Source organism: Elephantulus edwardii, unplaced genomic scaffold, assembly GCF_000299155.1.
Source record: "Elephantulus edwardii isolate Elephantulus edwardi_28Jun2011 unplaced genomic scaffold, EleEdw1.0 scaffold00186, whole genome shotgun sequence".
NCBI lineage: Eukaryota > Metazoa > Chordata > Mammalia > Macroscelidea > Macroscelididae > Elephantulus > Elephantulus edwardii.
In genome coordinates this window covers 1141610-1154379 of record NW_006399936.1, presented here as the reverse complement: position 1 = coordinate 1154379, position 12770 = coordinate 1141610, and the positions used below count along the sequence as shown (strand labels likewise).

The 12770-nt window shown below is 44.8% G+C and overlaps 2 protein-coding genes across 2 annotated transcripts in view; one reads left to right on the top strand and one right to left on the bottom strand.

The window, feature by feature from the left end:
• PRSS36 (protease, serine, 36) overlaps positions 1-1420 on the bottom strand; it is a 49852-nt gene extending 48432 nt beyond the window's left edge. Inside the window, exon 1 of the mRNA XM_006896598.1 lies at positions 1287-1420. Within this exon, the coding sequence (XP_006896660.1) occupies positions 1287-1420 (134 nt within the window). The remainder of the gene's footprint in view (positions 1-1286) is intronic.
• Positions 1419-11360, top strand: FUS (fused in sarcoma). Its single transcript, XM_006896597.1, has 15 exons — positions 1419-1431; positions 2954-2978; positions 3104-3258; positions 4383-4524; positions 5072-5250; positions 5437-5668; positions 7226-7260; positions 8799-8831; positions 9305-9411; positions 9821-9950; positions 10150-10251; positions 10368-10491; positions 10692-10789; positions 10921-11068; positions 11321-11360. The coding sequence occupies exons 1-15, from the start codon at positions 1419-1421 to the stop codon at positions 11358-11360; spliced, it is 1563 nt and encodes a 520-aa protein (XP_006896659.1).
• Positions 11361-12770: the final 1410 nt, after the last annotated feature.

The following is a 12770-nucleotide window of genomic DNA, read 5'->3' as shown; positions in this document are numbered from 1 at the left end:
TGCAGTGCAGTTTCCTGCCACTAGGCCACCAGAGCTCGCCTAATTTTATTTTCTTGATGTTGAAATGTAATCCATACTGAAGGCTGTGGTCCTTGATCTCCAGCAAGTGTTTCAGAGATCCCTTTTATAATATTGTTATGTGCTATCAAGTCAGAATCAACTCATAGCTGACCCTCCAGCAGGTTTTCAGAGACAGTTAATCCAATGAAAGGAGACTGTCCATTCTTCTCCCACAGAGTGGCTGGTGAATTTGAACCATGCTCCATCCTCAGAACAGCTGGTGAATTTGAACTGCTGACCTTCGGGTCAGCAGCTTGATGTTCTTACATACTTTGTCACCAGAGCTCTTTTATGTCTATAACACTTTATTGAATGATTGAATGATTAAGTGATGAACTTCACTTTGCCCTCACTCACACCTGAGCATGTTGAAAAACCAGTAGGGCCCAAATCAAGGGTTTACTAGAACTTTATGGGCAGCCTTCACTTTCTTACCTATATATTGTGATGGGAAAACAATTACTGCGCCTTTTGGAACCACTGGGGTTTCTGAAATGATTTCTTGGAAAAGAAAATGTAGTTTATGATCCGCAAAGATTAAAGGGCTTCTGCAATCTAATCTCACGACTCTCCGAAGCCTAGGGACTCCACTTTCCCGTCCCTTGGCTTGTCTGGCAGGGGCAAAGCGGTGATTGGATGAAAGTGCCCGTGTTAAAAACCACGCTTTCGAGTTAAACGTCACCATCGATAAACCCTCGGAGAGACTGGGAAAGACGGCCATTGAAAAATGAAAAGAAAAACTAAGAGTTCACGTGTGGTGGGGAAAGGACGTCAAAACCATCGGGGTGCGGGTGTGCAAAGGAGGTTGGAGGCAGTCTGGCTCAGAGCAACTGAAGGAGCAAGAAGACAGGGAAGGGCAAAAGACCTCTTTCAGGAGTGAAAGTCAGGCCCAGTGAAAGGAGGTTGAAAGAATTTCAGTTCCCGCCCAGTGATTCCCGGATTTGACCACAGTTGCGCCGACAAAACCCTCCCGGCTCTTCGCTCCGCCCCTGGGGGGGGGGCGTTTATAAAATCGTACCATTATGGCATCACAGGGGTAAAGTGAATCTGGACTAGACCTGAAGCGAGAATTTAGAATTGTTCCTAGGAAACTCTGATGATATATATATTATAACTGTGAATATTTGTGGTTAACATGCCTCCTTCACGCGGCTCAGACCGCCTACACTCCTAGGAACGGGGCGAGTTCAGCCCTGCTTCCCCCTCTCCTTTTCCGCTTTTGGTACCGCCCACCGCTGTGGCGGCGGAGGCGTACATAAGGCTCGACGCAGGAGGCGGTGCTAGTCAGTCCTCGAGGCGTTGGTGTTGTGTGGTTCATACTTCCTGTTGCTTGTCGCCTTGTGCGCGCGTGCGCCGACATGGCCTCAAACGGTATGTAAGGGCGCGAGGTGGCGGTTTCCTTCTCACCAGACTTGTGTCTTTTCGGTGAGACTCTGGCGGCGATTGCTTTTGGATTCGCCCCTACGGGACTCCTGGGACGGGAAGCAGCGGAGAAGGGTGGGAGGGGGAGGCCCTTGTCGCCATTTTGTTTCACTCCTTTGAAGCCTCGCGAATGCGGGGCTGTTGACTCTTCCCCTTGAGGTAACTGGCGTGTGTGTGTGGGGGGGACGGTGAGGAGTGTTTCTGGGTGTCTTGAGCCGTGAAGCTGGGGTAGAAGTGGCCAGCCCCCCGTCGCCGTGCTGCCCTTGGTCCCCAGCCCCGCGCTCTAGCCCGCTTTGTCGCAGTGCTGCATCCGGGCACTCGTGGCGCGCACGCGCTATGCGGGCCCTTCCCTCGGGCGGCGCGCGGCGCCCTGCGACCTCGCGCTGGCTCGACGCTTGGCCGCGGGGTCCGCCGGCGGCCGGCGCCGTGGGTCCGGGGTGGGGCTCGGCCCCGGGGACCCCCCGGGAAGCGGCGGGCGGCGCGGTTCCCGCCTTGGTGGCCACGCGGCGGGAGGCGGGGGGCTCAAGTTCCGGGCCTGGCGCCCACCTAGCGGCCCGGGAGACCCAACCGGAAGCTTTTCCCGCCGCAGTTTCTCCTTTATCTTTTTGCATTGGGAACCGAAAGACTCCTCGAGGCCACACCCACTGCCCCATGTGCTTTCCCCGTGGGGCGAAGCCTCACTTCCTGTTCTGAATGCATGGGTTGAGCTCTCCTGCACGTCCTTTTTGGTAGTTCAAGCCTGTTTCCGTTAGCTTTGCTTAGCCGAGTCGCCCCGCAAAGCCCAAAGAAGGGTACAGGGGAGGAAACCACCATTGAGCCTCGCACGGCCTGGGCCTTGTACGAGCGTTTCCTGAGCAACTTGGCTATTTCGGGACCAAAAGGCTTCCTCTTTTGGGCTCAAGAAGCCTACTCTTGCCAGTCTTTCAAATTGGTTTTGGTGGGGGAGGGGGGCGGGGAACGGGCTTTTGCAAAGGTTGAGAGAATATTGTAAGCATTGTTACCTTGGGCTTGATTCCAAACGGGTCCGTGAGGTAGGAGAAACCTGTTTTGACCCTTGGTGTGGCACCTTTCTGCAGAGGTACTCAGTATGTTTATGTGAAATGCTGCAGAAAACAAGGAATTTCTGTTGTATGCCTAACAATTTATTCTTTTAAGAAAATCTTGGAAAATCGACCAACTTAATCCTCTCAATCAGTGTCTCAAGGGGGGAGTTTGTAGCCTTGTAAAGCGTTGGGGGTTGGTTTCCTAGGCCGCCTGGCAATTGAGCGAAGAAATTGAGCCTAGTGATGACTGAAGGCCTGGGGTTAGGAGGGTCAGGTCCTTGGAAAAGGACATCATGCTAAGGTTGTCCACAGAGGAAGCTCTCAGTGAGATGGATTGACATAGTGACTGTTAGATGGGCGTGAGTGAGGATGAGGGGACAGATCTGTGGCTGCACCTAACAACAGCAATGTGGTTTTTGTTTTTGCAGATTATTCCCAACAAGCAACCCAGAGGTGAGTAGTGATTTGGGGTCTCCAGAATTTGAGGACAGTGGCCAAGGCATCTTACTAATCTATTTTTTTCTTTTCAAGGCATCTTACTAATCTTTTTTTTTTCTTCTTTTCCCTTACTGGTTCAGCTACGGAGCCTATCCTACGCAGCCTGGACAGGGCTACTCCCAGCAGAGCAACCAGCCCTACGGACAGCAGAGTTACGGTGGTTATGGTCAGTCGGCAGACACCTCTGGCTATGGACAGAGCAGCTATGGTGGTTCTTACGGACAGACCCAGAGCAGTAAGTCTTTTAGGGAAGCTGCCCCACCTTCTCCTGCCTGTTTGAATGTTTTTCTTAAATCTGAGGTGCTGAAACTGTCCCAGAGTATCTTTGCCTTTAGCTAGTCTGTACAACATAAAATTCTCCTGTGTCAGAGTCCTAAACCAAAAATGCATGTTTGGCTTGTAATTTGTTTTCTTTCTGTACTTTAACTCTGCCTTCCCGACCATTTACTCTCTTAGCATGAAAGTGAGAGGTGTGTGTGTGAGATTGTGTGTGATTTCTTAAAGGAAGAAATGCTAATAGGGTTGATAAAGGATTTGCTTAAAGATGTTTGAAATCAAGGGTACAACATGTGATAAACTGAATGCACAGCTGATCCTCTGGGTTTTTAGAGGCTGTTCATCACATGGATTGAGGGAGGGCAGCTGCCTGTTTTCTCCTTCAGAGCAGTTGGTGGATTCAAACCACCTATCGTTAATTGGGTTGGCAGTATGACTTTTTACTTATCTTTATTGAAGCCCAGAAGGATAACTATCTAATACGGATTTTCATGTGTTTTTGGCGCTACAATGAAACAGTGATTCTGAAGACTGGCTTTGGGATGGATGGGGAAAACCGTCTTAAAGAGTTGATGTAGTAGAAAGTTAAGTCTTCAAGTGGTGGAAGGGTAAATTTAAGACTTTGAGTTAGATTGTTAGTTATTGGGAGCTTCTAAAAAGTGACATTTCAGGTTTGGGTAAGCCTGTCTAGTGCCTTAATAGAAATGCCGCATGTGTGAGTGATTTTGACAACTTGGTTTTCTCACACTTAGGCTGCTAGAGGTCCAAATTTTGGGCGTCTGTTCAGGGGAAGGCTCTGCTTATTTCTTTTCAGCCTCTTGTCATATAATTGGTTGGTTTGGATATTTTTTTTCTGTTGTATGTCTTGTAGCTTCCTTATCTGTTTGCATGCCCATTCTACTTGATATGTATCAAAAGGTATAGGTTTAAGGATTAAAGACGTACCTCATAGTAATTCTGCCTTGTTAACCAAAAAAACCTCCTCCCATTCACCAATGGAATGATAGCCATAAGTTAAGATTCAAGACAGGTAGTAAATGTTTTTTTTTCAGCTCACTTCCTGCCTTGTTTTCTGTTTAACAGGCTATGGTACCCAGTCAGCTCCCCAGGGATATGGTTCAGGTGGCGGCTATGGCAGCAGCCAGAGTTCCCAGTCTTCTTACGGACAGCAGTCATCTTATCCTGGTTATGGCCAGCAGCCACCTCCTAGCAGCGCTTCAGGAAGGTAAGGAGGTGTGAAGGGTATGCATACGAGATTAGGGGTGTATGGATGTAACTAGCAATAGTGTATTTAGGAGGGACTTAGCGACTTAGCAACCCTTGTATAGGGAGTCCACCTCACTAGTTCAGCCATCTAATCAGTTCAGACTGACTGTAGGACAGAGAAGACCACTGTAGATTTTGGGAGGCTGTAAATCTTTTTGGAAGCAGCCTGCCTCATTTTCCTCTCTGAGTGGCTGGTAACTTTGAACCACTTGGTTGGTAGCTGAATGTGTTAACACTGCATCACCAGGGCTTCTAACCTAGAATATTCAGTTTAACTTATTGCCATTGGGTGACCCGGCATCAGTATTCTGGAGCTGTAAGTCTTAATGGGAGATGTGTCATCTCTTATCTGCAGAACTGCCACTGGATTTGAACCGCCATAATACCCTTTTTATTAGTAGTGCACCACGCCTCAGACTTCATCCCCAGAACCTCTTCATAGAGAATACAAATATTAAAAGTGATAATTTTGAATGTGTTGATGGAACTGTTTTGTTTTCTTTTAGCTATGGAAGCAGTTCTCAGAGCAGCAGCTATGGGCAGCCTCAGAGTGGAGGCTACGGCCAGCAGTCTGGCTATGGTGGACAGCAGCAAAGCTATGGACAGCAGCAAAGCTCCTATAATGCCCCACAGGGCTATGGACAGCAGAACCAGTACAACAGTGGAGGTGGAGGTGGAGGTGGAGGTGAGAAGGATCTTTGGTGTTCTTAATTTTTTTTCTTGGAATTTTTGTATTCTGCTTAGATCTTTAGAATCCTCCTCTAAAAACCTGTTTTTCCTGGTCTCTGGCATTTGTTTTGTCCTTTTGTTACTCCACATTGTTTCCTGATATGTTGACTTTTCTTTGTTACTCCACTTTGTTTCCTGACAGGTAACTATGGCCAAGATCAGTCCTCCATGAGTGGTGGTGGTGGCGGCGGCGGTGGTTATGGCAATCAGGACCAAGGCGGCAGTGGCTATGGAGGCCAGCAGGACCGAGGTGGCCGTGGCCGTGGTGGTGGCGGCGGCGGTGGCGGTGGCAGCAGCGGTGGTTATAACCGCAGCAGTGGTGGCTATGAACCCCGAGGTCGTGGAGGTGGTCGTGGAGGCAGAGGCGGCATGGGGTAGGTGTCTTGTGAAGCAGGGAGGATCTTCTTTGGGGAGTGGAGGGTTGCATGAACTCCCTTTAAGCCTAGTCCCTAGTGCATGGTTTTCTTACTCTTTAGGGGATTGAAGAGGGCTTTGATCTGGGCCAGTGATAATTGCCATGTATATCCCCTTGTTATTTTTGTGAGAACTGGGGAGCCTGGATTTGACCTACTTACAGAAATTTTGAGTTTTATACAATTTATTTTTTTTTTTCTTAAAAAGGAAAAATATCTTAAGTGTGTCTGGTTTGTAATTGTTTGTATTTTAGACAAAAACCATGGAAGGCTCTCTTTTTTTTTTTCTCTGCAAGGGAAATCAATGATACCTCTCTTGGGAAATAGGGAAACTTAACTACTGATATTCCCATGTGTTTCTAAGGGAGTTGGTAATGGTTAACCTGACTTAAACCTCCAGGAATTGACTAGTCTTCTGTATTCTATAGTTACTTGATCTATGAGCATTTATTATTTGCACCAGTAGAGTGAAGTAATGATTTTGTGTGTGACTTGGTTTGTGGGTTATCTGAAGTGTGCAAACCTTTTGGACAAAATACACTTGACAGTGGTATCCCACATATTTGTTCCACTGTCCTTCCTTGGGTACTTAGACATTAGCTTGTCCAAGTGGACTTTTCTTCCCCCTTCCATTGTAGTTGATTTGCCATTAAAACAGTCATCAGATCTGTCGGTAAATGGGATCTGAAGGACTGTCTCGTTTGAAAAGGGGAGGAAAGTCAGTGTGCTACTGCTTTTTCGGAAAAATATTTTTATAAGAAAAAGGAGTGCATCTGGTAAGTATGCAGAGGTGGGTGGGGGCAAGCTTACAAAAAATCTTACAAAATTAGGAAAACATTGTGTGTGTTTAATGAAAAACTTTAAAAAGAAAAAAAACTGTTATGTGACTGTTAACTTGCTCTGCATTTTATGTGCCACAGGTATGAAAGGTGACTTTGCAAAATACTCGGCTCTTCTCACAGTGTAGAAGGGGTGACCCCGGGGGTGGAGGGGAATTCATAAGCAGCTCAGTAGTAAGATAGGGCTTAGTTTGTCTTGCTTAAGGGGAAATTGCTTTTGGTTTTGACTTTTTTATGGAATGGAATTGGGTCTGCTTGCTGCTTTCAAAGCAAAAACCTCAAAACTGTGTTCAGGACATACCCTAGCTTGGTGTTGAAATGTCTTCTGGGTTAAATCGGGAGTAGGGTTTTTAAACCAACTGCTGGGTTTGTCAACAACTCACGACGAGGAAAAAAACATCTTCATCGGAGGAACAGCCAAAGAAAATGGGTCATTTTTTTTTCCAGAGGAAATAGATTTATAATCTTTTAAAGCAAAATCTTAAAACTGTGTCTGAAATTGCACACATGTGTGTGACATGCTCAAAGGTCAGACAAGGGATGGTCAGGAAGAAATGTATTTTAGTAGCCACTTGTATCTTTTTCCCAAAACACCTACCCATGTTTGGGGATGTTAAAAAGACACCCTTTTGTAGCCGTTGGAAGCTTCATGTCCTTTCTTCTAACTTGTCTTCTCCAGCGGAAGTGACCGTGGTGGCTTCAATAAATTTGGTGGTAAGTGAACAGAGTTTACAAAATTCCCACCTCCTGGAAATGCTTTGTCTTATTGTTCATTTGCAGATGTGTTAGTGTGTTTTTAAGTGTCAAAGGTTTTGAAGTGTCCAGAACCACCTCCAGATCAAAGGGTGGGATGGAATACTACTTGCTGCCAGATGTGTGCTTAACCTGGAGGCAGGCAGGGTTAAGACTTGGAAGTCATCTGGTACCAAGTTGGTTTGACACGGGTTAATAAGAGATGTTTAGTAGGCTTCTGATGGGGTGTTGCCACACTGGCACTTAGGGAACACCACCATCATGAGAAACTTGAGTGGGTGTACTGAAACGTGCTACCAACCTGGCTTTAGGATCCTTTTGATCTGTGTGTCCAAGGTTAGAGTGTGTGTACATGTCACAACTTTCAAATAATCTGGGAGAGGATTATTAACCTGGCTTTAGGATCCTTTTGATCTGTGTGTCCAAGGTTAGAGTGTGTGTGTACATGTCACAACGTTCAAATAATCTGGGAGAGGATTATTGCCCTACTCGGAGGTTGGTGAAGTTGGTATATATTTACATATTAATTACTGAATGGTCTCAATGCAATTCTACACATTGTACTTAAACTCAAGTAAGATGGGAAAATAGAAACTAGCTTTGGGAAGGAAGGTGTGTGGACTACTTCAAGAAAGATTGGGAGCATGTATGGTTCATGGGAAATAACCAGGTCTTAAACAGTACAAATGGATTTCATGCAAAAAATGGCATATTTGAGAAGTCTCCCAGTAAGCTGGAACTTTTCTGGTTTGGTTAACAAAAGGGTTTTTGATTGTGTCAACATTTAAAAAGGTTTGGGTTCATGATTTTAGGTGTCATTGCGTGTGTGTACAATATTTATACATGGCTCATTCAGATAAACGTTGGTCAAAGACGGTCTCTGGGAAACAAAATTAGAGACCTACGTTACGGAAATAAGATTTCTGGTCTGTTTCCTGGGTCATGCTTTTAAAATACAATAGTTAATATGTATATTTAATTTCATGTGGTTTTGGGGAAACTTAATATGGTTTTAAGAGAATGGTGTCTAAAGATAAAAATTGTTCCACAAAGAATAAGAATCTTTGGTGTAAAGAGTTTTGAGAAACTGAATGGATGCACATCACGTTGCTTGGTGGTGAAGCTCATATCTCTCTGGGTTGAGAGAACAGGGCCAAGCTATGGTTGTTAACATCAATGGGTCTCCCTCCCTCTCCCTTCCCCCACAGTGCTGAGGACATTTCCCAGCCTGAACTGGGGAGGCTGGAGTTTTCTGGATTGTGGAGTTGTCCCCCTGGGGACTTCAGTTACAGATCTTAAGGGGTGGCCATGGCTTCCCTATGCCTGTCTTAGGATTTTCTTCTTTAGGTAGGCAACCCAGAACAGGGTATGGAGTGAGGCTGTGAACACTTACCTGATGTATTGCAAGAATTTGCATTTGGTGTTTGGTTGGTTTATTTCTTCCTGTTGACTAACAATTTCCTTTTTCCTTGTTTGTTTTTTTTTCCATGTCACTTAAGGCCCTCGGGACCAAGGATCACGACATGACTCTGGTAAGTCCACAAGTAACAAAGAGTAGCTTAAGTGGAACTTTATGTATGAAATTAAAACACAGACTTGATATGTCTGTTTCATAAACTAGCACATTTATCAGAATCAAAGGATGAGTTACTTCTTGGTTATGAGAGGCATAAGAATCTGCCTCCTAATAGGGATCATTCTGAATTCATCTCATCACTATCCTGTTGAAGGAACTCAGAGCCAGTAAATGGCCTGAGAGTAGATTATTTATCCTCCATAGAGCCACTGGTGGATCTGAAACCACTTGCCTTTGGGTTAGCAGTACACCTCCCTACCAGGTTAGGCCACTTGAGCTGTTAGGTGACTCAGCTTGTGAAGAAAGTAGAAAAGACATAAGGGGAATTAATACTGGTACACTTTAAAGCTTAATAATAAGTATAACTTGGTACACTTTAAAGCTTAATAAGTATAACTTTTTTTTCTTTGTTTTCCTGTGTTTAACAAGCAGAACAGGATAATTCTGACAACAACACAATCTTTGTTCAAGGCCTGGGTGAGAATGTCACCATTGAGTCTGTGGCTGACTATTTCAAGCAGATTGGTATTATTAAGGTACGTGGCAAGCAATTGTGTAAGCGTGGCAGGCTTTTAGATCTCATATGTTTGTGGAAAAACAAAGCAGTTTTAATAATTGCTGAACTATTTTGTTTGAAGGAAAAAAACATTAGCAGTTATGTTTTTTAAAACAGTATATAGAAGAAGTATGGTGTTTTTGATCAGGCATAAATTAGTGAATCTGTAATCTTTGTTCTTAGTTATATCTCTTGATTATGATGTGAGGAACAATTGAAGGCCAAGCTTTAATAGAAAGTATGTAAAATATGCTAAAATAGGGACTGATAACTTGGAATTGGGGGCCGAAGTTAAGGAGTGATGAACCTCAAGTACTGGAGAGGAAGGCATAGAGTAGTAGGTAGTGATGTAGCATGTCAGAGATGTTAACATATATTTTCCCCCACAGACAAATAAGAAAACAGGGCAGCCCATGATTAATCTATACACAGACAGAGAAACAGGCAAGCTGAAGGGAGAGGCTACAGTCTCATTTGATGACCCGCCTTCTGCTAAAGCAGCTATTGACTGGTTTGATGGTATGTATGGGGTGAAAGGGACGTGTCGGGGCTAAGGGGCACAGCAGAGCACTTAGTCGTCTAAGGTAGACATTTTGAAGACCCTTTAATTTTCCATTTCAGTGGAATCTCATTTGCTGGAAAAAGTATAGCGGTGTTCCGCATAAAATGTGTCTAGGGTGTTGCAGATTGTATAGTCTCATTTTTCTCATTTTTTTAGGTAAAGAATTCTCTGGAAATCCTATCAAGGTCTCCTTTGCTACACGGCGAGCAGACTTCAATCGAGGTGGTGGAAATGGACGAGGAGGCCGAGGGCGGGGAGGTGAGCTGTTCTGCTTGCCCCATAGACTGAGGGATGGCATGGGGTTGCATGGGCAAGGTTTGTTAAATGAGTCACACTTGAGTGAAGAATAAACTCATGTGATTTATCTATTGTAGGACCCATGGGCCGTGGCGGCTATGGAGGTGGTGGCAGTGGTGGCGGTGGCCGAGGAGGATTCCCCAGTGGAGGTGGTGGAGGTGGAGGACAGCAGCGAGCTGGTGACTGGAAGTGTCCTAATCCGTAAGAGAAACATCCTTCTTTCCACAATCCTTTAGAGTTTTTAAAATGTCAGGGACACATAGCAGATTTAGTTGAGTTTACCTAATTTCATTTTAGTGGGATTGATGTCATTGTCAGTTCCTAAGGTTACTCAAGTCTGTTCTTTGGTCTTGCTCAATGCCAACTGCTCTTCTAAATTAGTTTCTCTTCCACCCCTCTAGTACGTGTGAGAACATGAACTTCTCTTGGAGGAATGAATGTAATCAGTGTAAGGCTCCAAAGCCAGATGGCCCAGGAGGACCAGGAGGCTCTCACATGGGTAAGAGGCAAAGCTAGTAAAGGAACTGGAGTTTAATATTTTTTTTAAATTTTTTTTTAATACATATAAGGAGACGAGGAAATGTTAGAGAACATTAGGGAAGATAAACTTTTCTATTTCTTTTGTCCCAGGTGGTAACTATGGAGATGATCGTCGAGGTGGAAGAGGCGGCTATGATCGGGGTGGCTACCGAGGTCGTGGTGGGGACCGTGGGGGCTTCCGAGGTGGCCGAGGTGGTGGAGACAGAGGTGGCTTTGGCCCTGGCAAAATGGACTCCAGGTGAGTATGAAATAAAAAGATAATGGGATAATTCTGTGAAAATTATGGGGAACATACTTTAAGGGCTGGTTTGGACTAGATTGGAGAATGAATAAAAACCATATTGGATCAAGTGGGAGGAACAGAATGATTCAGGCTAATTAATCTAGAGACCCATTTCTCTCTGGGGATTGATTTTAAGGGTCACATGGCTGGGAGCACGGGTGGTGGTGGTGATGAACTGTCTAATGGGCTGTCCTTTCTTGCTTGCAGGGGTGATCACAGACAGGATCGCAGGGAGAGGCCCTATTAGCCCGGCTACTGAAGATCTGGAACAGCTTTTCTTCTTGTTCCTCGTGTTACCCTCATTATTTTGTAACCTTCCAACTCCACGAGTTTTTGTGTTGGACTCTGTAATTGTAACATACCTCTGGTTCCCATTAAATACCATTGTTTTAGTTAAGCTCTGTTCTTCTCCACACTTGAGCTTTGGAGGATTGAGGCCACATCAGGAATGTGAGGATTTCTCATAAGAGCAACCTGTTGAAAAAAACAGGCAACTTGTCAGGCCGGAACTGGCAAAATTGAGAATCTTCTGATTGCCAAGGGCAAAAGAACAGATGTTGCCCATGTTAAACTTGTGTGGAGTAATTGAACACGTCTGATGATGTATATATTCCTCCGTTTATCCAATCAGGTGGGAGGTTTTCCCTTTTCCATTAGTGTACTGTTTTAGTAATTTTACTCCCTTTGAGTGGACCACAGTTTGCATTTTGGTCAGTATTCAGATTTAACCTTGATAAGAACACAGGTGTACTGTGAAGTCTGAACCTTTTGCCTGAGAGAGACGATAACTTCACAGGCAGAATATAAAGTAAGTTTGGGACAAGGATTGAGTGTTCTATGTTTACATTGCTTATATGTATTAGAGCTGTCATTAAGGAGTACATAACAGTAAAAATTCCTGTGGCAAACATTTGTTTGCTGTAAGATTTTGAGGTATGAGATTTAGGAATGCATGGGAATAGAGAATTGCTAGTATTTGAAGGAGATGAATGCCTTTCATGCCACTTAAGTTTTCCTGAGGATGACCTTGGGATCTAATAGGAATGAATCCTGCCTCTGCCCTGGAGGCTGGAGGTTTGGGGAAATTTCCCCCTTAAGCCTTCTTACAGGCTTGGTCATGGAAGACACCTGTGACGAGGAAAGGGTGGAATCAGTGAGTACCTCTTAACTGGAACTGGTCCTCAGACACTCCCCCTTTCCCCCTGATTTGTCGAATATAGTTGTCTAAACAGCAAATCAGCTTTTAATATGAATCTTTGTTTTCTAAGACTGGAGATTAGAATTAAGAGCACTTTTCAACATAGTTCCTAAAACAGATGGTATCACAAGTATGTCTTCAGGTGTGCCTGGAAGCCCTAGTTGGGAAATACCTGCCTGGATCTATTTTAAATAGGCTGTGTAGGGTTTGGGTTTTGGGGGTCTTTTTTGGTGAGTTGCTTCATCCTCAAGTTCTTGTGATTTGAGACAGGGAGACTTAGGTTGTGCTCAAAAGGAATAGTTACATTGGAGTTGAATGTGCTGAGTGGGAATTGGTTGAGAATGGTTGCAGTCTTTCTAGGAAGAGGCCCGTTCACTTTGTTGTCCTTTGCAACCCTCCCGGTCTTGACTGATTGTCCCTTTTGTGGGTTAGTGGCCTCAGCTGGTGGTTTAAAGTTGT